This window comes from Trachemys scripta, chromosome 19 (assembly GCF_013100865.1).
Source record: "Trachemys scripta elegans isolate TJP31775 chromosome 19, CAS_Tse_1.0, whole genome shotgun sequence".
NCBI classification, from domain to species: domain Eukaryota; kingdom Metazoa; phylum Chordata; order Testudines; family Emydidae; genus Trachemys; species Trachemys scripta.
Window position 1 is genome coordinate 14,117,822 of NC_048316.1, and position 25,764 is coordinate 14,143,585.

The 25,764-nt window shown below is 40.6% G+C and overlaps 1 protein-coding gene across 5 annotated transcripts in view; it reads left to right on the forward strand.

Moving 5' to 3' along the window:
- The window catches only part of FHAD1 (forkhead associated phosphopeptide binding domain 1), a 56,525-nt gene extending 31,110 nt beyond the window's left edge, over positions 1-25,415 (forward strand). For 3 of the 5 annotated variants that reach the window (XM_034753342.1, XM_034753343.1, XM_034753346.1), the window contains 16 exons: positions 2,387-2,457; positions 3,167-3,304; positions 4,659-4,766; positions 5,605-5,694; positions 6,584-6,809; positions 7,815-7,896; positions 8,996-9,102; positions 9,923-10,082; positions 10,430-10,559; positions 13,521-13,656; positions 15,348-15,472; positions 16,467-16,562; positions 18,356-18,576; positions 20,197-20,362; positions 21,194-21,274; positions 25,060-25,415. In XM_034753342.1, coding sequence (XP_034609233.1) covers positions 2,387-2,457; positions 3,167-3,304; positions 4,659-4,766; positions 5,605-5,694; positions 6,584-6,809; positions 7,815-7,896; positions 8,996-9,102; positions 9,923-10,082; positions 10,430-10,559; positions 13,521-13,656; positions 15,348-15,472; positions 16,467-16,562; positions 18,356-18,576; positions 20,197-20,362; positions 21,194-21,274; positions 25,060-25,158 — 2,036 coding nt within the window. In that variant the 3' untranslated portion in view covers positions 25,159-25,415. The remainder of the gene's footprint in view (positions 1-2,386; positions 2,458-3,166; positions 3,305-4,658; positions 4,767-5,604; positions 5,695-6,583; positions 6,810-7,814; positions 7,897-8,995; positions 9,103-9,922; positions 10,083-10,429; positions 10,560-13,520; positions 13,657-15,347; positions 15,473-16,466; positions 16,563-18,355; positions 18,577-20,196; positions 20,363-21,193; positions 21,275-25,059) is intronic. The other 2 variants (XM_034753344.1, XM_034753345.1) reach the window with 2 other exon arrangements.
- Positions 25,416-25,764: the final 349 nt, after the last annotated feature.

The following is a 25,764-nucleotide window of genomic DNA, read 5'->3' on the forward strand; positions in this document are numbered from 1 at the left end:
CCAAACTGGGGAAGTTTTGTTTTAAGTTTGCAGCTTGGCTCCCTCTGCATCTCTTGGGTTTAGCAAGTGCCTGGGTCTTATCAAATCAGCTGATTTCTGCTATAGTCATTATTCATCCCATGGCATTAAAAGAATCAGATGCTGAAGCACTTTCTGTCCATCTGTCTTATTGTATCCCTATATTTACGGCCAAACTGATAGTCACGTAGCATAGCTGATATCACCTAAACCATATTTTGATCTTTGACCCTCTAAATATACTATTTATATTTTGGATCTTCTGCAGTTTCATATCTCCCTCCAGGCCAGTTATTCTATGGTGGTGATTCTTTTCCTTTTGTGATAAAAGAAAAGGCTCTTGGCAGTGAATTTAGCACTGCTAACTATTTTAGTGCCAGATCCCTTATCTTAACTCAATGGTGCAAGGTAACAGATTGTCTTGTCTTTCCCTTCCACTTTAATCTGTATTGTGAAACAGAGCAGTTTCTATTCTGATTTACTGAAAATGAGTTAACTTTGTGTGTGGAAAAACAAACAGCTTTTCATGTCTTGATGGAGAACAATACATCATGTCATGCAACTCACATTAAGTAATCCAGTGGCTCTCAAACTTTTTTACTGGTGACCTCTTTCACATAGCAAGCCTCTGAGTGCGACCCCCCCTTATAAATTAAAAACACTTTTTTATATATTTAACACCGTTATAAATGCTGGAGGCAAAGCGGAGTTTGGGGTGGAGGCTGACAGCTCGCGACCCCCCATGTAATAGCCTCACGACCCCCTGAGGGGTCCTGACCCCCAGTTTGAGAACCCCTGATGTAATCTTATCCAAAGGTGATTCCTTGCACTGAGAAGAGGGGAAATTAACTTTTCTCTCTCATGGTGCTTGCATATAGAGCTGTAAAAATTGTATCTACTCGTACAATTTGAATTAAAAGGGAGCAGTAAGGCAGGAGGATGGCAAGAGAACCCACACTGTTTAGGGAAACCATGCTAGGATTGTGTTTTAATGCGATTGTGGCTAGCATGGTTTTAAACGTAGTGCCAAAAAGACCTAAGAATGCCATTTACCTAAGGGAAAGTTGATTCCTCCTCTTTTGAAGGAATCCCCAAAGCAGAAATAAGTCGAAACACAGCCACAATAGCAGCATCATTAAGCAACACCATCATTTTGTGATCATCCTTTCAGGGGAAAGTACTAGTTTCAAGCTGTTCTTAAAATGAACCTCATTTAAGGGCGACATTTTATTGTGGCTGTGTTGCAGGTATTGGCCCATTGATTTCTTCGATTATTTTGCACGATCTCTTTAAATAGCTATAGCAGAGACGTTTAAGAGAGTCACTGGTGGAGCTGGGATAAGAACCCAGGAGTTCTTGGCTTTCTTGATACTAGCCAGTGCTGCCTCTCCAGTATGATCAAGTGATTCTTATCCAGTGACAATATGCTGCTCCATTGAAGTGTGATTGTCATCCAAGGAAAAAGCTGGTTGTTGTGCCCTCTTCATCACAGGTTACTTACTGCATAAATAAATGAATAGGCAGTGTGTTCCTTTCCTGTGTGAAAACAGCAGAAGGGGAGAATTTATGCTCATTAACCCACTATTTATGAGGACCAAAGCATGAACCACATTTTCTCCTCAGGGCTGAAGCACAGCATGGAAAGGGCATAGCAGGTGGCCTCAAATTCACACATAAGTCAGAAAATCCTGAACAATAGATTTAAAGAAGGGTCTCAGCCCATTCCATATAGTGTCCCCACCTGAGTGACTTGTTCCATTGCCAGACCACCACTCCCAGTCTCACAGGTATTGTAACAAGAACAGGAGTACTTGTGGCACCTTAGAGACTAACAAATTTATTTGAGCATAAGCTTTCATAGGCTAAACGTGTCACAAAGGCCATGGAGGGGGGAGGGAGAAGGAGGAGGGCAAAAAGTTATGCTGCTCCAAGTAGTATCAACTCCTGCAGCTGTTTCTCTCATTTGTTTTATGTATCTGTGAGGTGAATATGCCACATAGAGCGTCTGTTCCTTGACTTCTCCCAGCCCCTTCCCTTCTCAGAGCATGGATTGTGCACATGTAAAGAGGGTAAAGAGGGGGCTAGTAGCAGCTACCCCGTGGCGTTGGATGATTCCATGGAGGCCATTTTCTGACTCTCTTACATCTATTTGGTCTCCTCAGCATTGTAAAAAGGAGGGGAGGATAGAACCTATAGTGAGGATAGTGAAATCTAGGATTAAAAAGGCCAACCTTGAAGCTATTGATTTAGGAAGCAAAACAAACGGCACCCTTGGCTAGGCCTTTCCATGCAGAAGTGAGAAAATCCCCAGGTAATAAAAAAGAGATTATATAAACCCCTGTCATTTTAATTTTCATTTCTTGCCAAGGAATGGCCTCATACATGAAGAGTCTGCTGGAGAATAATCATGAAACTATGGGCAGAATTCAAACATTGCAGGTAAAAAAAAAATGTCATGAAACTCTTTTAGTGGATTTGTATTAAAACCACTAGGGAAGTTGTGGAATCTCCATCGCTGGAGATATTTAAGAGTAGGTTAGATAAATGTCTATCAGGGATGGTCTAGACAGTACACCTCTACCCCGATATAACGCGACCCGATATAACACGAATTCGGATATAACGCGGTAAAGCAGTGCTCCGGGGAGGTGGGGCAAGGCTGCGCACTCTGGTGGATCAAAGCAAGTTCGATATAACGTGGTTTCACCTATAACGCGGTAAGATTTTTTGGCTCCCGAGTACAGCGTTATATTGAGGTAGAGGTGTATTTGGTCCTGTCATGAGGGCAGGGGACCGGACTCGATGACCTCTCAAGGTCCCTTCTAGTCCTAGAGTCTATGAATCTATGAAAATATGGTGATAACTATTAGCGATCTGGTTTAGAGACCTTGATTGATTAATCCAGAGTGAAGCAGAGATGTGAAGTGTAGGATATGCCTGCAATGCAGTGTTATGGAAACAGTCTATGTCCAATGCCAGTTTTATAGCTGAATTCTTTTTTCAGAAGTCCCTAATTACAAATGTTGTTTAAACATCATTCTTTTCTGAACAGTTTGTTAAAATGTTAGTGAACGTCCACATCATTCCTTCTCATTATGCTTAAAGGGCCAGTTCCTTAATATCTTTGTTTTCTAATATTTCTCTATAGGCCCAGTTAGACAAATTACAGGAATCCCAGAATTCTCTGCTACACGAAAAGCTGAATGAACTAAAAGTGGAACATGAGACAGAATTACAGGACAAGATAAAACTAATACTTTTAGAAAAAGAGAGAGAAAATAAAAAGGTATAGTAAAGCAGTTTATTTTTAAAAATATGTTTCTTTTATGCACAAGCAATGTATACAAATACATTGTTGTGTTTTGCATGTATAAAGGAGATAAACTCTAGCCCCAAAATTCAGATCCAGATCCAAACTTCTAAAATGTCCAGGGGTGAAATCCTGGCAGCTTTGAAGTCAATGAGAGTTTTGCCATTGTCTTCAATGGAGCCAGGCTTTTACCCCAGATCTGGTGCTCTGCTTTGGGCCCAGGTCTGTATGTTTCTGTTAAAGTGAGGAGAGAGATCAAGACTTGCAATTACTGCACCAATACTAAATGAATATAAGCAGGGGCCAGTAGAAAACAATTATGTCATTGTTAAAAGCATTGTTGGCTAAGGTTTAGAGCAACAAATTGAGAATCAGGAGCCCTTCTGTTCACGGCTCCACAGCTAACTCCTTACCTGAGCCTGGGCAAGAAAATGTAAACCATTCTGTGTATCAGATGACTGCTATTTCAAATGGGCTAATAATAGATTAATTTACCTCACAGTATGTTTGTGAAGTGCTTTGATAATTTTGTATAAAAGATGCTTTATAGAAGTACTATAATATATTCAGTAGTGATATTGTTTAGAATAACTCCCCGGGAGGCTGAAGCTAGAATTTGTATCTCACCTTTTCCTCCCCCTTCACATGCCCTCACTGGTGGAATGCATATTATAGGGCTGTTTGTGAACGGTGGGATGATGGCATAAATGTATCCCTTTGTAAAACTGCTGTAGCCTCTGTTATGGAAACAGCCCTCCACAATTGAAATATATCAGCATATATATTTGCGAAGAAAAATATCCCTGTTAGATCAGATTTTAGTCTGTGACTTTACCAGTCTTCACTGACTTCCTTTAAATTCAGGGAAATACAGATCTTCAGAATATCTGGGGTTAGTGGGGGGGACACTTACTTTTTTAAAAAAAATATCACAGTTCTCTCCAACTTGACTTAATTTCTTGCTAGTAGCCATATTTCAAATGACACTGTGCATTACAAATTTGCCTGAATTATTCATCAGTCTCCTCTTGAACTTCCTTTCCAGACTTCTGGTTTTCAAATTAATCAGTTGATCAGCAGACCATTCACTTCCCCTTTTCTTTTTGTCATCTCTGCAGTATCTCTGATGAAGTATTCTTCACTCTTCTTTTTAAAGTTGTGCCAAGTCCAGTTAATCTTCCTTCATAATCCCTCCTCCCTCCAAAACCCTGACTCATATTAGTTGCTCTCTGCCTTTTCCGTCTCAACAATGTCTTGCCTCTAAATAATATTTATTTATTTGTTACACAAACCGTCAGCACTTGGGTGATAATTTGATATGATGTCTCAGATTCTGGACAGTGCTGTTGCTCAGGAAAAAGACAAATTAAAGGAATCTGTGGAGGAAGAAAAGAAAAAGGTCCAACATTTGGAAAATCAATGGAGACATTTGACTGAGGTATTTAGAAATCCAAAGAGATGAAATAGAACAGCTTACATTCCCAATTTCAAAATCCACTCTAAGCTTGGAGCCCATTGGATTGTGTTCGATGAGGGGTTTCAATGTCAGGCAAAACTTAAACAGAAGATGAACCTGATAGCTATACATCCAGCATGTGTATGCACACACCAAACACACACACTTTGGGAAAACCTTTTTGGGTATGTGCCAATCATCCATAGGGCTCTGAAATGATTAAAGATCTAGAAGTAAGGAGAGCAGCCAGCAGGTAAAGCAGACGAGGATCTGCACCACTTTATTTATAGTCAGATCAATGCACCTGCAGCTGTATTTCTTTGCAGCAACAATGATGTGCAGCCAAGTTCTCTTCCCTGTTGATGTTCCCAGGCCTATATATACTTTCTTTGTCCCTATTCAAAGGGATATATTTGGCACCAATTGGAATTAACTCTGGTACAGTAATAGCTAGTGACCTCTGACATTTTTTTAAATCTGTGCAGTAGAATGCAAAGTATATAATTGTGAGTTTCTCCAGTTGAAATATTTAATATTCACAATTTTAAAAAATAATGACTTATTATTTCTTAATTTATTGCAAACTCCTGGTGCTTAAATAAAAAATTTAAATCATGTTTATGACTATGAGCCAAATTCATTATTGGTGTAAGAGGGCACATCACCATTGACTTCACTGGGCATGTGCCTACTTACACATGATTAATTTTCCCAGAGATTACATGTATATAATGGGTTGAGTGGGATTTCAACTCCGTTAGGAATGAAAAGGAAAGATTCTGGTTCTTTTTTCTCATCTACTGCTTATTTTCTGATTTAGATCATTGAACTTAAAATGAAAGAAGAAGAAATTGTAAATGCCAAACTGAGAGAAGCAGTGGACAGCTTAGAAGAGGCTAGAAAGAGAGAGGTAACTACAATACTCAGTGGTTTGAGCATTGGCCTGCTAAACCCAGGGTTGTGAGTTCAATCCTTGAGGGGGCCACTTAGGGATCTGGGGTAGAATCAGTACTTGGTCCTGCTAGTGCAGGCAGGGGCTGGACTGGATGACCTTTTGGGGTCCCTTCCAGTTCTAGGAGATAGGATATCGCCATAAAAAAAAATAGAAAGGAGAATGTATTTACTAGGTTTTGCATTATACACATTTTTGTTTGAGTGCAATTTCTTCATTGCACCTCGATGAGCCAGGCTGGTTCAAGCACATCCAGAGACCCCTGCAAACCTATTAATTTGAGGGGTCACCTCCTATGGAACTGTCACCCACATGAGAAGTTTGTGGGTATTGTAGTAGTAGCTTATAGTTTTAGCTCTGTAGGTCCCAGGCTCAAACAGGGTCAGTTACATAATCAGTCAAACTCCAGCAATCCACACTTACAGTTAAAATTATGAAACGGGTTGAGAGCTAGGGGACTAAGAGGGGAACCAGAAATAGGGACAGGGAATAGGCAGCACATTGGCTGTGGCCAAGGGAAGCTGAAACAACCTTCGTTGGGGGAAGTGACAGCAACACCTAGGCTGCAGTAGCTCGATCCCTGAAGCAGGGGAAGCAGCCAGTAAGTGAGAGAGCTAAAAAGGCAGGAACCCCGGCCCTTCCACGAACGTCAAATATCCCCACTTTCCCTTTGGAACCAGTTCCAAAATGTTGGGGCAGGGACTGGGAACGGTTCTCAGGTCTTGCTACTGTTCATGAAACACAGCTTGTTCATTCACTTCTTTTATGATATGGAAGAAAAGTTCGGAGCAGAGCTTTGAAAAGTTTCCGCAGAAAACTTCTCAGAGATTTAATAACTGTTTCCTAGGCCATGTTGCAAGATCACCTGTTGATGCAAGACAAACATCTAACACTCATTCAGGATGAGAATGAGTTACTGAAGCAGAAAATTCAGAACGAGATAATGGAATATAAAGAACAAATCAAGCAACATTCAGAGACAATTGTGGCTTTAGAAGACAGACTAATGGAAGCCACACAGCATCAGAAGACTATAGAGGAGGAAAATGTAGCTCTACGGGAAAAAATAGAAAGTAGGTAAATGGATGTATGGGAGCTGTTTTTTATTATTGTTATAAACGCTCGGCTACTGTTAAATTAGCTGCATACTTCCAGAAACTGTAGTACATTGACTTCGGCCTTGGCTACACTTACCCGGTAGTTCGACGGCTGGAAATCGAACTTCTGGGTTCGACTTATCGCGTCTAGTCTGGACGTGATAAGTCGAACCCGGAAGTGCTCGCCGTCGACTGCGGTACTCCAGCTCGCCGAGAGGAGTACCGCGGAGTCGACGGGGGAGCCTGCCTGCCGAGTGTGGACCAAGGTAAGTTCGAACTAATTCGAACTAAGGTACTTCGAACTTCAGCTACGTTATTCACGTAGCTGAAGTTGCGTACCTTAGTTCGAATTAGGGGGGTAGTGTAGACCAAGCCTTCTACTCTGGAAGAGCATTCTCTTGTGTGTTACTCTGAGGTAGGTCTGGATATCTAACATGAATCAGAGTATGAATAATATATCTATGAAAAGTCTCTTTTATTTTACTATGTTTTCTAATATGACTTTTCCAGATGCACTCAGGCCATGCTTTAGTGAAGGATCTGTAACCCTTGAAATCAATGGGATTTAAGCACCTACTTAGAGTTAAGCATGTCTTAAGTGTACCTGAATGGGGATGGACTTTCAAGTACAAGTTTAAAAGCTTTCCTGAATTGGGGCCTAAGTGACTGACAGGATGAAGGACCGAATCTAACATTTTCTGTCTAATGTGCTATGGTTGCTAAGCCAAATATTTCCTTGTAGCGGCTTGCTGCCTATTAATACAAAGATGCGAATGACTGGATTTGAACGGACAGACGTACAAAAAGAAAGACCCTAATCAAATAATGTAATTCACTTGTTGATGGGAAATCTACAGAACAATCTCTCAAAAGCCCTCTATTAAACTCAGGCTGCATCACAAAAGCAAACAGACCTCAAGAATGCATAGGTTTTTGAGAATAAACTAGTAACTGAGTTGATTGTTTTATTTTTTTCTTTAGTATTTCAGAAAGAGCCTCAGAAGTCCGCATCGTCTGTTTCACAAGAGCTTTCTGACAATGAAGAGGCCCATGTTTTTCTGATGTAAGCAGCTGACATCTATTCTCTGATTTTGATCATCATGTAAAAGGGTTTAAGGAAAACTAGTAATCAGTAACAGACTTCTAAAAAGACCAAGGTCCTGATTCTCATCTACACTAAGCCCCCTTTATACCACTCTGGTTTTATAAAGGAGCCTCCCCATGGCTGTAAATGGAAGTTAGTCACGCTTTCAGGTCCCTAAGGGTTTGTCTACACAGCAAAGAAAAACCCATGGCTGGCCTGGGCCAGCTGACTTGGACTTAGGCTGCTGGGCTGTTTCATTGCTGTGTAGACTTCTGGACTCGGGCTGGAGCCTGAGCACTGGGACCCTCCCACCTCACAGGGTCCTAGAGCCTGGGCTCCAGCCCAAGCCTGGAAATCTACCCAGCAATCAAACAACCCCACAGCCCAAGCCTGCGAGCCCAAGTTGGCTGGCATGGGCCAGCCATGGGTTTTTCTTTGCTGTGTAGACATACACTTAGTGTATATGAGAATCAGGCCCAGAACATCTAATACATGTGCATAGAGTCCCAACTCAATGTGAAATGATTCGTACATGAGAAAGGAGCCAGTCTTTATATCATCTTATTTTTGTGGTTTTTCTTCAGCTCAGTATCACTTCCGCGGACTTAAAGTATATTTAAGCCACAAAAACATAGAGCATGTAGTTCTGACATTGCCTTGACAACTACATTCATTGCTTTTGTGGGTTTGAGTATGGATGGCCAATGTACTGCCCATAGGCCAAGTGATGGCTCTCCGAGTTCTACACTGCTTTTACCTTCACTGTTGAGCTGCATCCAACTCAGACTGTTATATAGTGTTCCACCTTGATTGGAGTAGGTCTGATGCAAAATACCACGTCATTTTATGTCATCCATTCTGCAACATCTAGGCATGTTGGCTTGAATTAAGAAGTGAGAAAGACAGTAATACCTAACTCTATGTGCCTGGATTTAGGGGATTTAAAATCATATTTTTAAAATAATGTGTGTGTGTGTATTACTTATATGATCTTACCCTATATGACACGTACACTTTAAGTAATATTAATCTTTCAAATGAAATTGGGTTTTGCAATTATCTGCCTCATGAATTTCAGAGGAGAATTAGCAGCTGCTCGGAAGGAAATCCAGTCCAAGCAAGCTATCATTTTGGGATTAAAGAAAGACCTCTCAGAAGCCAAAGCCAGAATGTCGGATATGATAGGTTTGTGCAATGTATCATGTGATTTACAATACTGCCATGACTTCCCCCAAATCATACTTAGATAATAGGTGTTAATGGAAGGAGAAACAAGAAAGTGAAAATGGATATTATTTTCTCACTGGAACATTTTCATTGAGGTTTAGGCAAAAGCAAAATTGTCTGGTTTTCAGAAAGTGCTTAGCATCCATCTTATGAAAGTCAGCCCCCTTTAAGATGTCTCAAGTTGGGTATCCAAAATTACTAGACACTTCTGAAAATTTTGGCCAGAATTCTTAAATGCTTTATCTTTAGAGGCTTAAATATTGTATTCTGCATAGGAAGGAAGGAAGGAATATTGTGGAATAGAGTCTGACAAAATAGTTTTAAAACTAGAATTGTGTGTATCTGATTTATTTAGCGTGCTGGTAGCCATGGAATATGGGTGCATGTACCTACATTACAAACAGGATATTCATTTAAATTGTCCACAATAAACAATACAACCTATCTCATCTCAGTACTTTTCCAACCCAGAAGAAAAACTGCACTAGCAATGATATAGACACAACTGCTGAAGTGAAAAGATATGCCTTGCTCTGGGTTCTGAGGGGCAGTAAACTCAAGCTCTAATGGACTGCCGGAGTGAGTGAGCTCTGTATCGGAGGTCCTTGGGTGTACACAGCTATGGACTGTCGGAAAAAGCACCTTCATTGATCTCAGCCATCGTGATGTTGTATGGGGAAGAGAAGCATTCTCCAAGACCCTGATCCTAATAGAGTTGAAGGCACCTAGCATCAGGCACTAAGGTAGCCAATAACCACTGAAACCTCTCTCCATGCAGGAGAACTTAGTGAGAAACAAAAGATGGAACTGGAGCGGAACCTAATTCTTGTTGGAAGCCAAGAGAGTGAACTGAAAGTGCTTAGAGAGAAGTTATTTGAGATGTCAGACCTTGTGGACAAGAAGGATAAAGACCTGAGAACTTCAGCTGAAGAATTAAGGTATAAGTCACATCAACATAAAGAATAGCAGAGGGTGAGCTACCCAGCCCAGCAAAGAAAACCACTGACTTCATAAGTCAAATTAGTATTTTGTTTAGATAACTACTTCCCTTGGAAACATTTTAAAATGTAAATTTTTACTTTCCTCTGCAGAAATCTCAAACAATCTTATACAGGGATTTGGAAGAGCCATTGAAAATTGAGTTGTAGCTAAATCACTGCTAGTTATCTCTTCCTCTCTATGTATTTGTATGCTTTAATAGTTATTCATGTTGCTGTTTTCAGCAGACTGATTATTCACCTTCACCCGTCATCCTCTTCAGCAATATTTTCTGCTCTTGACACAGGCATACGAAAGAAAAACTGAAAAAGCTGAAGAATGCAGCAAAAGAAAAGGAGAGTGAATTTGAAAAGCTACCACAAACAGATGTGCAGGCCAGTAACACCACAAAGGATGAAGTCCCCAAAACCAAAAAGGCAAGTCCAAATCAAAACAAGCCAAGAAACTGAGGCTACAATAGACGAAACTGAATAATAAAGAATAAAGAATTGTTAAATAAAGAAAACCTAGAGCAAGATGTCCTTGATGCAGTAGCAGAATCAAACTGAGCGGGCAAGCCCTGGTCAACAATCTATGAGAAGCAATATCCAGAAAGGATCTACAGATAATATATATTTCATAACATTTTCCTTTGGATTTGAGATGTTTGTTTCATTAGGGGCTGCTCTTTAATCAGACATTGCTCCTGATTCTGATCTCACACCAAGTACACTTACATCAGAGTACACCGGTTGAAGTCCGTGGAGTTACAGTGGTATAAAACTGTACAGAGGTGAAATAAGAATCAGACTGCTGGATCCATTGCTTTCTGGCATATATTTGAAATTTTCACTGCCAGATTTGGTGCTCTAGGCAGCTGTGAGGGAAGGAGGTGGAGGGTTGTATTTACTTCCCGCCTTTAGGTGGAGTGGGCCAGGGAGCCACATTTTTAGTCTCAGACCAGAGCAACAGAAAAGGTTGGTTACTCACTGCCTTGATGAGTCTAATGCCTTCCAGCAGGCTTTCCTGGTACATATGTTTGTTGTGGTAATCGTTTTACTACGCAGCTATGTGCTATCTATGTTCTGCACCTAACTATCCTAGGCCATTGCATAATCTGACTATTGCTACCCCTGTCGTGCCTTCACTTCCCCCACCCTGCCTCTTCTATTCTTTAACCTCTTTTGCTGCATCTTGTCTTAAATTAGAGTTCACATTTTTTTCAGGGCAAGGATTGTATCTTTCTATGTGTTTGTACAATTTGTAACACAAAAAGGTGCTGAATTTGATTGGGGCCTTTGGATGCTACCTCAATACCAATAAATGTGATGTTGATGTAGATGTGGGATTTATGATGGATGGCTTTATTGACCATAATAGTAGTAAGAGGAAAATGATAAAAGATTTTAAGGTAAAGTGGCTTTACAGTTCTTGAACAAGAGTTTGTTTACTTGGCTTTGTCATAGAAGTACATTCACTGTTAGACAAGCAGCATTCTCTAATGGGCTAAGCCCAGTACTGAGAGTCAGAAACTTTTGAGTTCTCTACCCAGTTCTGCCAATTCTGCCACTGACATGTTGGCCCTGGGCAAATCGCTTACACTGAAATTCTCAAAAGTGGCTTCTTTTAACTTCAATGGGCGTTGTCAATGCTCTGTACTTGGGAAAGTCCAGGCCCAAGGTGTCCCCGGTCAGATACTCAAAAATTGAGGTACTCAAAATCACTAGTTTCAGACTGGCAGCTGTGTTAGTCTGTATCAACAAAAACAACGAGGCGTCTTTGTGGCACCTTAGAGACTAACACATTTATTTGGGCATAAGCTTTCGTGGGCTAAAACCCACTTCATCAAAATCACTAGCAACTTTTGGAATATTTAACCTCTCTCATTTCCCCTTCTGAAAACTCAGGATAACAGTTTTTATGTACTGCAAAACGTAAAATGTGATGATTACTTAGCTAATGTTTGTACAGCCGCTTTGCAAATGTGAAGTGTTGGAAGTGCTAAGTGTTGTTATAATTGCCAATTAGATTGTGTAAAGCAGCTTTGAAAAAAGATACCATCCTCTAGCTCTCCCACAGCACATTCCTGTTCTTTCCGGTGATACGTAGGCAGAGAGGGTCTAATGTACAGTATAGGATATAATAAGAATAAGAAAATGGGAAAAAGTGCGCTGTTTTCCTGCTTTGTATTGAACTGCTGTATATATTACTGTCCAAAATACGAACAGATTCAAAAAGGTTGTAATAGCAGAAAGAGGTTTTTTAATTAACATCTTTATGAAAATCCTCTGTAATAATAGGCAAAATGCAAGATGAACTGACTTGACTTATACAGCCAAAGTGGTGAATCGTGGCTGGGTGTTGCACTGAGAATTAGCACCAGCCACTTATTGCTTACACATGAGGTGGGGACGTTTGCAGCTGTATATGTGCAGCACTACTTATTTTTCATTTTATAAATGACTTGATTTTAAACAATACAATGAAAATAAGCATTGAGACCCTAGAGAGTATCCTCCAGTTATCATTAGCTGGATGCAGTTTGAATTAACATGCTACATAGACATCTGTGTATATTAATCGTAAAGCCAGACACCGAACAGGGGTGGAATACTGAAATGCATCATTTATATATATTTTTAAAAAACAAATAGGGGCATAATTTAGAAGATCACCTTCAGATGTGGCGTACAGAGTGAATTGCTTTGAAACAACAAACACATCAATGTGAGATGCAGTTTCTTGAGAAAGCAGGGACGGAAATAATTGAAGAGAGCAGTGCCTTAATTTAAACCTCTGTTGAAAGGGGTTGAAAAAGCTGATTTGACATTCAATTTACACATTGAGACCAATGCTGAATAAGCTGCATCGAGGTGTGGCGGCCGCCATCTTGGCTGACACAGCAGGGACTGAACCAGAGACCTCCAGAGCTAAAACGCGTGAGCTACAACAGCCTGAACTGAAGAGCCAACGCTTTACAGCTAGGACAACTCCTGTCCTTTGCGGATTGATGCAGAGGGGGACCTATACCACATATTCTCCAGTGTGTTACATAGGCACTGCTAGCCAGCCAACTACTCCTGTTTTAATTCCTTATCTCTAAAACCGATGGAGAGAGCTACTTTTCCCACAGCAACCAGAATTCGATTCTCAAAACACCTAAGATGACTAGCACATGACTTCTAGCTGGTGAGATCAGAATCACAAATACTGCAAGTGGGGTAATAGTTTTAAGGAAAGCTGCAGAATTTTAGGGCCCAAGCACCTGCATGCATGTGTTTACTTTGAACCAAGGTTATGATATGGCAGTTATTCAAGAGTTACATGGTGCTCGTTTGTGCAGAGCACAGTAATTTGTAACATAATCCAAGATGCTTTGGATGGGTTTCTGATTTCAGAAGCAGACTTTGGACTTGGCAGACCTAGGAGCTACATGTAAAGGCCTCAGACATGAGGAGACAATTCAGCGTCAAAAAGATGCACTGACTGAGCTCCGAGACAGAATCAAGATGCTGGAAAAGACTCAGTCTTTAAGTAAGTACAGCACGCAGTTCTTCTGCTAGAACATTTCCTGGTAATTGTGTAGGTTGAATATAACTGAAAGGGATACTGGGCTCTTTCACAACAGTGAAAGAAATCAAATTTGTGATGTTGGGATTACTAAATTTTCATAATATATCATGAGTAGGGCCCCAGTCCTCCTAACATTAAGCACACGAGTAGTCCCATACAACAGACTAGGAATAAGTTAAGCATGCGTGTAAGTCTTTGCAAGACTGGGGCCTAAATCAATAGAATGTTTAAAGCTAGGAAAGGCAACTAGCCTAAATTGTGCAACCATTGTCCTTATATGGCCAAAATCTGCTCTTACTTTCACCAGCGTAACTCCATAAAATTGAATGGATTTACACTTCTGCAAAACCAGGCCCATAGTTAAATGATAATAGATGCATACCGTGTATCATTCAGAGATAGTCAAGTATATGTAGGTATATACGTATGAAGGGGCTATATTCTGCTCAGAGGTCAGCAAAATGAATCAGCAAGAAGAACCCTTTAAGCTCTGTTCACTATATTTTAAGATTCAGGGTACATCTACACTACAGCGGGGAGTCGATTTAAGATACGCAAATTCAGCTACGTGAATAGCGTAGCTGAATTCGACGTATTGCAGCCGACTTACCCCGTTGTGAGGACGGCGGCAAAATCGACTTCTGCCGCTTTTTGTTGGCGGCGCTTACTACCACCTCCGCTGGTGGAGTTAGAGCGCCGATTTGGGGATCGATTGTCGCGTCCTGACGGGACGCGATAAATCGATCCCCGAGAGGTCGATTTCTACCCGCTGATTCAGGCAGGTAGTATAGACCAGACCTCAGATACTGAGCAGAGGTCTGACTAGACATCTAAATATCATGGGCCACATCTACTCCTGATATAAGCAGGTACAACTCCACTTAAGTCAATAGTTATGCCTGCTTATACCAGCAACGAACTTGGCTCTGCGAGCAGTATTAATACAGTAAGTTATATGTGTTTTTGCTGTGAGGTTCCTTTCCTGTTTTAATTTAACTTTTTTAATTGTTCTCTCTCTACATTTGAAGCTGGGCAAAGTGATTCCCAGCTCGCGTTGACATACTCACGCTAGTGCTCATTGAGCTAACACGCTGAAAATAGTCGTGTAGCTGCAGTAGCAGCGTGGCTAGCCCACACTGAGTACAAACGTGCCTGAACCCCCTGGGTACATACTTAGCACAGCTAGCTTGTGCCACTGCTGGCTGCGCTGCCCGGCAACACTATTATATGTAGTGCACTAGCTAGATGAAAACTAGTGCAAGTATGTCTGTGCGAGCTGGGAATCACACCCCTAGCTCCAAGTATAGAAGTAGCCTCATTCTCTGTCCACAGTTTATACATCTTCAGAAAAATATTGAAGATAAGTATAATCCCCATAAAATTCCAGGATTAGAATAGTAATTTCCAGGGCAATCCCTAAATTTCAAACCTTGAGTACAGTGTCTGATTACTAGATTTATCGTGGGTTATGTTCCTGATTTTATGAGAAAAACATTCCATGTGTTACCCATTTTATATTTATATTTTTACAGAAAAATGTCTTTAGGAAATTTTGAGAACTATTATTAAACCAGTGTGCTTTTAGTAAACCCATTACATCTTACATGTGACAATGTAACAACTCTGCATGGGGGGTTTTCTTGTTCCCTTAGCTATTAAAGAGAAGGTTCCTGAGCCACTTATAGTGCTAAAGAAAGACCTATCTGAGAAAATAGCTCAGAAAATAGGCTTAGAAAAGGAACGTGTGCCATCATCAATAAAAAAAATGGAGGCCAAGGTAAACAGAATTTTATATATTATTTTAGTTGTGGTTTCATTAGAATACATAGGAACATTTTTAAGGGGCAATAAGAAAACCTACAGATAAATATTCCTTAATATCTTTGACTTTTTAGTACAGTTCTTGAAGTCATCTGTCTGTACAAAAAGTGACTTCCTGTAACTATATCTATATAGAACGTTTCCAATATCTCTCTCCTTTAACTCAGCCTTACACAGTGAATGTTGAGTTAACACTTTTGGGCTGAGATTTTCAAAGCTGCATAGAAGATTCAGACACCCGGTTCTCAATATTTTTCACTTCAATAGACTAGTGCTGATTTACACCAGCAGAGGATCTGGCCCCACTGCCCCTACGTCCTCTGTGGGTCCATCTTACTATCTGCCTTTAGGCTGTGAACCATGCAAAAAAGCAACAAAATGTATACGGAGAACAATAAAGGAACTCCCCTGATAGTGTGAATGAGTGTAAAAAACCAAGGAAGCCAGTTGGTGGAATCAAGTGGCGTTTAAGTTGACGTGAATGTTTTGATGCGCACATTATAGTTTTTTAAATCATTTTCTGCCTTAAAAAGTCAATGGTAGTATGGGCAAGCTCTAGCTAAAGAGAAGAGTGTGATAGCAGGAAAAAATGAACAGCACACATACAATATCATCAAAACAATCACTGAGCACTGAGCAAGAGGGGGACCCTAATTAAAAGCCGGTATAAAGATTCATGTGGAGGTGGTGCCCCTTTTGAGGGTGGATCAGAGAAGAAAGTGGCATGGTCAACCAGCAATCAGGTGTGTTTAACATGTCATTTAGTGTACTTTGCACAACAACATAATAGGCCTTCTGGCAGCCAGAAATGACACACTTTGACATTGGTGGGTATTTTTTCACCACAGCTTTGGGTTCTTGCGGTTGTTTTGTTTGTTTGTTTTCTGTGGGAGGGAGAACAGGATTTGGTCTGCAAGTAGTACGGAGATCCATTACTCTGTCTATTTCAGCTTCCAAGCCATTTTCCCAACACATATTCAAATGTAGCCTTAGAGAGGACAGCAAAGTTGGAAATGTCTGATGCTTTAGACCTCAGCGAGAAGATGGTATGTAAATAAATGACAAGGTACAATCGGAAACAGTATATTGTGGGTCCTGTTAAAATCAGTTTCAGAATTTAGTGATCAGCTTCCAAGTACCCTGGGAATCTCATGTACCCTGGGAATCTCATGTATTTCTTAGAGTATGAATTTGTATCTGCAGGAACTTCAAAACCTCTGTTAGTTGCCTGGGAAATATACAGACCGAGCAGCTCTCAATGGCATGTGTTTCTTTTCCCTTCAATTTTAACCTCCAAAAAAATGTTCCCTTAAAAGACCTTAGATCTTTGAATGTCTCCTTAGTATGGCATTAAAATAAAGCCCAAATGATTTCTGTAGCCAGACTGCCCTCCAGCTAATGGGCCCCTTCAATGGCATGACAGCTTACTGCAGTGGATATGTGCTGGGGTATGCTTTGCCTTAAAAGAAGAGAGGATGTGTAGGAATAAATAGCCTGAGACATAGGGATGTTTAAAATGTATTTTAATGAGTTGGGAGCAAGTGCCATCCTTAACCTTCTCTAAAACACAGACCACACACACTATGTAAAGCCAAATACTCAGCCCCTTTCTGAGGTTTGGCAAAATTAGCAATGTTTAGTTCAAGCCTTTTCCCCAAGCTTAGCTGCTCCTAGCATTCCTACCTCCGAACTGCTCTTCTGTCTCTGCTACTGCCTGCCTTGTGCAGAGTGGGATTATGAGCCACGAGCATTAGTGAGTCAACAAAACACACTTAAAAACTTTCCCCTCAGAATCAAGACTGACTAACAGGGCAGGGTGTTTCAGTCCAACATTACCAAGGCTGCTGCACCTGTGGTGCATGATATAAGAAGGGCTGTGTACATAGAGAAGCCTCTAAACTTCAGGAGACATAGAGGACTGAGTGTTCCGTATGCGAATATATGCTTGGGTATCCCTCTGAGTGACTGGAAGTGGAAGACCGAACCAAAAATCCAGTAAAACAACTGGTTCAACTCCCATGCTGTGTTGAGGTGGAAGGAGTTTTTGCTATATCAGTCTAGGCCTTTATAGCCTGCCCATCATCTGAATGCTTCACCCCACGCTTTCCACTTCAGCAGAGGTTATCTGAGTGACAGCTCTCCGCTTCCCCACAGTTTGGATCTGAGAATGTTTCCACCTGATCCTGCATATCCCCAGTAACGGCTTTGTGAGCCACTGCTAAGAACCACTGCCCAAGGACACAGTCAGTGCGCTGACTCATCTTGTTTCTATTTATGTCCCAATTACGGTGTGTTATTTATCTCCCCTTTTTTAAAATGTGCTGATCATCACCAAATAACTGTAAATAAAATCTCCCTATTTTAAACCCAACAGCGACATTTCATCCTGGTTTCTACTTCCTGGAAACAACACTGACCTCCAAGGTCTAGTTAGTTTCGAGTCCTTATGCCTCCATTACATCGCTTTTTACAGATCCAGACTAACACGGCTACCCCTCTGATACTTAACCCAACAAATAGTGACTTGAGAACCACTGGATGCTGATCCAGTTCTGCACCTAACTGCTTCATAGTCAAATTAATTTGTCTAATACATTATGAATGAATTTACGTATTTGGTACATTATTGTTCTGCTTGATTCCTTAGGAACACATAAAGAGGCTAAGGAAAAAAATAGGTTAAATTTAAATGAAGAGGCTAGCACACAATCGTTTATTTACTACCTTTGAATCCTTTACACTAAAACAGAATGAAAGCAGATGGGTTGAGCAGTGTGAGATTTTTCTAATTAGGAGTCAGCACACCTAGTAAATAATTCATTCTCTCCTCTTCATACAGTACCTCAACTTAATTCATGCTCTTGGAAGTCTGATGAATGTGAAGGAGCTGACAGGAGTGCAGTCTGTTAAGCATCTTTCTCAGGATGAGAGGGAAAAAGTGAGACTGCAACGACAGAAGGACCTTGAGCTGCTGTACGATAAGATCAGTAAACTCAAGAGTCGGCTGGAAAGGAAAGAAGAACTACTGAAAGAGTATGAGTCAGACATTGGACAACTCAGGTAGAGAAAACACACTTATTTACTATTTGCTAAGAGCCATGAGAGTGGATCCAGCTGTTTTAGCAAAAAGACCCAAAACTGTGACAAAAATTTGTGAGAAATCTAGCGAAAGGAGCATATTTATAATTCAGTTTTAATTACAGTAGCCTTTGGTGTTTCCATCAAAACATTCACTATGTTATTGCGTGGAAATAAAGCAGGCGTAAGCTAGGAAATGCCCTCTTTGAACTTCATAGCTCTCTAAAATGGTATCTTCTAAGGCCACATCAAGCTAACCAATGAAATACATTAGGAATTCTATTTAAAAACTAACCATACAAGATGGCACAATGTCTATTATTGTATTAAATACCTATGTGTTGTTAGGATTGTCCATTACAAGCTATGTATGGAAACGGTATGCCCAGTTTTCAGAAATGGATATTTTAATAGGACATCCAAATTCTGAGCCCCTATATCAGCACTTAGGCATTCATTCATTTTAAGCATCTGAGTGCCCATTTGAAATCCAAGTTAGGGCTGGTCGCTTAACTACGTCCCATAGAAACTCACATTTGAAAATAGAATCCTGCAGATGAAAACGATATCTAAAGGTTTGTAGTATGAGCAGAGGGGCTGCTTCTATTCTGCAGCAACATTACTCTTGTCTGTTTTTCCTCTTCGAGATTTATTATTAGTAACAGATATAATAATTATATAGTCTTTAATTATTTATATGATTCTTTGAAGAATCCATGGCAAGTGATGCAGTGTTATTCTGCTTAATCATATGCATCACATGTGGTGTTTGTCTCGTACAAGAAAAATGTCTAAACAATTTGGAAAATGAAGCCAAAAAGAACAGTGAAGTGTTGGATGAGATTCCCTGGAATCTCTGGTTAAAATTCCACCCTGAAATTGAAGGAAAGGTTGGGGTTATTTCCCTGCCTATGAAAAAAACCCCATCCCTGTGGATAGTAAAGTCTCCCTAACAGAACTAGCTATCCCCAGAACACATAAAAATGCCTTTTAAAGGAATTTTTTTTTACTTTGAAATGTACAAAATTGCCCCAAATGTGCAGGTATTTTCAACATAATTCCTAAGGACAGAACTCCCAGCAGCCCCTCTTGAGTCTTCACCTAGTGTTCACAATCATGCACACCGAATGATGTGCTGTGCTATCCTCATACTCCATGTACTTTGCAGAAATCAAGTATAAACATTCCTAGCAAACACACTCAGTATGTTGTCTGTGGAATGATGCTACCTCCTTGCTTGGTTGTGGTATGAGAAAGCATTTTTGTTTCAATAGGACGAGTAGATTCCCCATCCCTAGCCATTCCTTTCAGCAGAGACATGCACCCTAAAGAGAGGCGTTTATCGTGGACTAAGGAGAAATTTTTGTGGGAAGTCCTTGTTAAAATATTTTCAGCATTTCACAGGAAAAAACAGGGGGCTTGTTTCTCATTTACACTAAGGCCTTTTCCATGCCTCTGGTAGTGTAAAGGAGCCTTAAAGTGGGTGTACATGTAATTTATCCTCTCTTTTTAGGGCCCCTTACACTGCCAGAGATGTATCAAGAGGCTGTAGCATAGATGAGAATAAAGCCCAAAGGACTTTATCTCTTCTGTTTTGTACAGGGCGAATAAGGTATCTTTGCAAGCGTACCAGGCCGAGATGACTAAACTGGAAGATGAAGTCTATAGAGAAACAGAAGAGAATGCTCTGCTAAAAGAGGCTCTAGAGAGGACACAGTTCCAGCTGAATCAGGAGAAAAGATTGAACAGAGCTGTTAAACTGCATAAGGTAACGGTCTAGGGACAAACGTCATGGCAGTGCTTCCATGAACCTGGTAGCTAAACATCCTCTTCTCCAGCTGTGTGTTGGACAGTAATCTAATGATTTAGGGGGCTGAATTTTGGTAGGTGCTGCTTGGAAACATCCTTGCTGTGGCAGGCACCAATGAAAGATGATAGAGATAGCTGCAGGGTTAACATGGAGACGTCACCCTGCAATCCAAACACCACAGAACAAGACCCTCCAAGTTTTGACTTGGGTATGTGGAGGAGGGAGGGGAGCTAATCACAAACATGTAGTAAGCTGGAAGGGCCTCTGTGTGTCTATCTTTGCACAGGGTTCAGCAGATCCCAAGGAGCCTATCACGTTAATATGTAACCAAGAATAGAACTAGCTGAGATTTAGGACAAAAATAGTAGCACACTTGCTATTTTTCCCTTGATTTCTCTAATCTAGCTGTGTAGTGTCATGAGCTTGGAGAGTGCTTTGTAGCCCCAAAAGGGCATATGCTAAGTGGTTTTATCCTGACTGTCATATTTAGTTGATGCTTTGGGTCTTCATCAAAATGTCCCTTAGAAGGGTGAATTGCACATTGATACAAGAAAAGACCATTCACATTTGAAGGAAGTATTGAGATTAAACAGTAATTGTCAGCAGTTAGCTGCTTTTTTCATTTCGGCTTGATGTTGGCTTTGGTGAATGTGAGTAACTAAGTCTGCTTTGTTGATCTTATCAAATTTGGAGTCATAGTTAGTTCTGATGTGTCTCAGCTAAATTTTTGATAGGATGTCCAAGGCAAGATTTGCAATTGGATGTCATTTTACTGGTATTTTCACCCAGAGCCATTTAGAGGAACTGGAGAAGAGAAGTGAAAAGTTGTCACCATGTTGTACCTGTTCACAAAAAGACAGAGCCAGCAAGGTATGAATATGTGTGAACACTTGCTCATAGTAGCAGATCAATGTAATAATTTTGCCTAACTTATAAGAAATGGACTTCAGTACAGCTAATAATAATTCATTTGTGTGTCATAACCTCCATGAATGAAGAGATTGAACTGGCCCAGCAATATGAATGAAGAGCTGTCAGTAAAGTAGTAGTAATATTAATGGCATTGATCCAAAGAACTCAAAGCAGAAACCCCATTATACAGACTGGGAAACTGAGGTACGGAGAAGTTAAGCAACTCATTCAAGATCACATAGCCGGCCAGAGGCAGAAACAGAACCCAGCTCTCCTGATTTGCAGTCCCCTGTTCCAACCAACAGAGCACAGTGAAGTAGGGGAAAGCCAATGTTGCAACTGAATGAACAGCAGGAGGGAAGCAGCAAGGAACTGTGGAGGGGAGGAAGCACATACAGCAGGAGCCTGGGGAGCAGATGAACAACACAGGGGAAACTGGGAGGGGTGCCATGTATTGAATTAAAAAGGGCCAAATTTGGAACATAAGTGAAATGACTATAATTCCATAGAGGCGCTCAAGCTCTCAGTGTATGCACATCCTGAATTCCTTAGGGGGACTCTGACCTCTTCATTCCTTAGTTGCCGATTATTATTTGTATGTGCAAGGCACTACACACATCAACAGGTACAGAATTTGAAATTTCTGCAAGCTCTACCTAGAGAACCTTGAAAGATGTTGTACATTTCAAAGCTGCAGCATAGAACCAGTGCAGTCATCCTCTCCTGACACTTGGATGTCTGGACTGTGCATGCCTTTTTCTGATTACATAACGAGTTAGTGAACTGTAGATTCTTGCAGTAAGCCTCCCCTCATACTGCGTAAAGTTATGGTTCTCTTAACCACTTGGTCAGCCTAAGACAATCACCTTAATTAACCTATGCTCTGTCTAATGCATTCTATGCCTAATTAACCCATTAATTGTAAATCTCCTTTTATAGAACCTGGGTAAAATTTTCAAAAGTGCCTTAGTCCCTCTAAAAGTCAAATGAGATTTATTTTGCTTAGGCCCTTTTGAAAATTTACTCTCTACGTCTATAGGGGAAGACATTCTTGAAGTCACGATTTACCTTCTCTGCAGCTGAGAGGTCTTTTTTGTAAATCACAGGCTGTTTATGGAATCTAAAGGTCCCTATATCTCTATCTGAAACAGAATTGTGCAGCATCTGTTATTTGCTTATGAAAATACCTAGTCCAGAAGGGCCCAGTGGTCTTTCTGTTACGGATGTGACCACACCATTTGCTTTAAGCATCTGTAAACACAAGTTATTACATTTTACTTTTTACTAGGAGGAAATAATATAGTCTTGATACACCACACAGGGGGCTCACTCTAGTAAAGTGGAGCTTTAGAATTTTTCAGTATATTTGGAATTCGTTTTAAAGATCCATCTCCTGGAGTCATGTGATTATCTGAGACGCTCAGCATTCATTTTTTTAAAAAGTAAATCTCTAGCCCTCATAGTTGCAGAGAAAAGTCTGAAAACGTGATCCCCAGAGGCTCAAAATCCAGAAGGCAAAAGAATAAAAAGAACCCAAAATGTATTATTTTTCAACTCTCATGATTTTTTAAACCAGTTGCCTCAATATGGGGGGCCTGACTCATGATTTTTGAATGCTTGGGATTGGCAATCCTCTGAATTTGTTGTCACAGACAGCATCCTCACACTCACCATCCTTTCACCATGGAGCACTGGTTTTAGTTCTCCCAGGCACAAGGATATACAGAGGGAATCCCAAGGTAGGGTTATGAACCAGTAATTGGTAATCTTCTTTTCAGATCTACGCCCACCTACCCCACACAGCTCACTTAAATCCCTAATATTCACTAGGCAGTCCACACAGATGACACGAGATAATTTCTTTGTGACTTATTGATCGCTGCTTAGTTACCATAAAGCTCCATGTACACTTGCGGTGTTTCACAAATAATATCTGACACTCCCCTGTGGGGGAAGGAAACTAGTACATTTTATTTGTATTAACAAGCAGATGCTTAAAAAAGCAGGATCCAGCACCAGATTCCCTCGATCAGTCAGTAAGGATTATAAAGGGTAGGTCACGCATAACAAATCTGATTAACTTCCTTGTGGAAATGACAATGAGAGCTGACAGGAGAGAGGCAGCAGACGTAATGCACTAGGAGTTCAAGAGGGTTTAAACAGCACCCCCAAGGGAGAGAAGTACCGTGTATAAGATTAGTAATTACAGTATTAATGATGAAAAATTGGCATAGTGTCACTGGTCGGATAAGGAGAGGTGATGAGTGATGCAGGGATTGTCCTAACCTCCAGTATTAGTCAGACTCCAGAGAAAAGAACTTGCAGTTGCATGTACTAATTTTCAGACCAAATGCAACTGGAAGGGAAACCAGGACCTAAAAGAACAGAGCTTACTCAGAAGAGTGAGAAGAGAGGCAAGAAACAAGGAAAGGGATTCTACTTGGAGGTCACATGCAGTCTGTTCATGAAAAGGAAGTGGTGATAACAGTGAAGGGAATATTTCTAAAATACTTCACTTCCCTTTGTCCTACTTCCTTTTGGCTCTGCACAATCACAAGTATCATCTTATAAAGCAGTGCCCCAGTGTCCGGGCCCTTCAGACTTTGGTCTAATCTGCATTTATGCAAGTCACCAAATCATCAGACAAGTTAGCAGAATACAGTGGGACTGGCATTCTCCTACAAACAGTTTCATCACTGCAATAAACAGGAGTACAGCTCATTAGGATTAAAATGCATTGGCAAGGCTATATGAGGCTGTGCGAGGAGTGTCGTGTGTAAGGCACGGAAGGTAATTGTCCCTCTCTGTTCGGCACTGTGTCCAATTCTGTGTCACACTTAAGGAAAGATGTGGACAAATTGGAGAGAGTCCAGAGGAGAGCAATAAAAATGATAAAAGATGTAGAAAACCTAACCTTTGAGGGACGATTAAAAAAGCAGGCATGTTTAGTCTTGAGAAAAGAAGACTGAGAGGGGGGGGGCCCAATAACAGTCTTTAAGTATGTCAAGGGCTGTTGTGAAACAGATGGTGATCAATTGTTCTCTGTATCTACTGAAGGTAGGACAAGAAGTAGTGGGCTTAATTGGCAGCCAGGGGGTTTAGGTTAGATATTAGGGGGGAAATTAAATTAAACTCTGGAATAGGCTTCTAAGAGAGGTTGTGGAGTCCCCATCATTGGAGGTTTTTAAGAAGTTGGACAGACACCTGTCAGGGCTGGTGTAGGTTTACTTGATCCTGCCACAGCTCAGAGGGCTGGACTTGATGACTTCTTGAGATCCCTTCCAGCCCCACATTTCTATGATTATGTGGTTTAACCCAGCTCTATCAGTAGCTCATTGTTACGAGGATTAAACCAAATCATTAAAAAATGGGTGCTGAGATTCAGATTTAGGTATCATAAGTGGCCTGATTTTTCTTAAGTGCTGGATATGCAGCAGCTTCCATACACGGAACCAGGCCTCATCCTGGCCTTCCATCTTGTGTGCTACACTAACTTGGTGCAGGCATCATAGACAACCATTTGCACCACTGCACCTCCCTCCGTGTGGTGTTACTGCTACTGCATGTTGGCAATCTACATTAGCAAGTTTACCCTTTGGTTTAAATCTGCATTTATTGCATAATATTGATGTGATGAACACATGAGCATGAGAAAGATAGGAAAGTTCAGGTTTACATTGCAATCTACAAGCTTTAAGTTGTCCCATATAAGAACAATTTTTTAATCTCTCTCTATCTCGCAGCCTGGACCCAAAACAAAATCATTCCCCGAAAAGCTGAAGACAACAGACCATGTGATAGAAACATTTAAGAGGAGAGCACATAGTAATGCCACCTCATAGGCATTTCTCTTGCAAAATCCTGTGGTAGGAATTTGCCAAGTAATGTAATACTATTTGGGTTAGACCTGTTATTAATTGTATTGTTTTGATGAGAATCCATTTAGCCCTTGTGTAAATACATGAAATGCTGCAGTATATCTTGAATTACATAGGACTTGTTTTTTCTTAAGTATGTTGCTTATGTACCATATTGTATTTTTGATTATTAGAAGTGTAAGAAAAATGGTCATTTTAATACAAACTGATATATAAATTCAGAAGTGTCTTTTTTATCTTTATACGTATCCTTTTTTTAAATCAAACTCCTAAGGTCTGCTTAGGTTAAATTTTATTATGCTGGTGTAACTCGCTTGAGCCCTGACACAATCCTAAATCCATAATAGAGTTGCAACATGAGGTATGAAAATGGACCACCAGGTTCTAGCAACTAAATTCCAGCATTGCATAAATATGATTGAACAGAACTGTTCTGAGTCCATTGTGTAATTACAACCAATTGAAAGGACGCTGTTCGTTTACTAGTATGTTACTTAAATAATACACCTGCATGAACAATCTGGGAGCCACAGTTGATAAGCAGCCTTAGGGACCAACCCAAATTCCCAT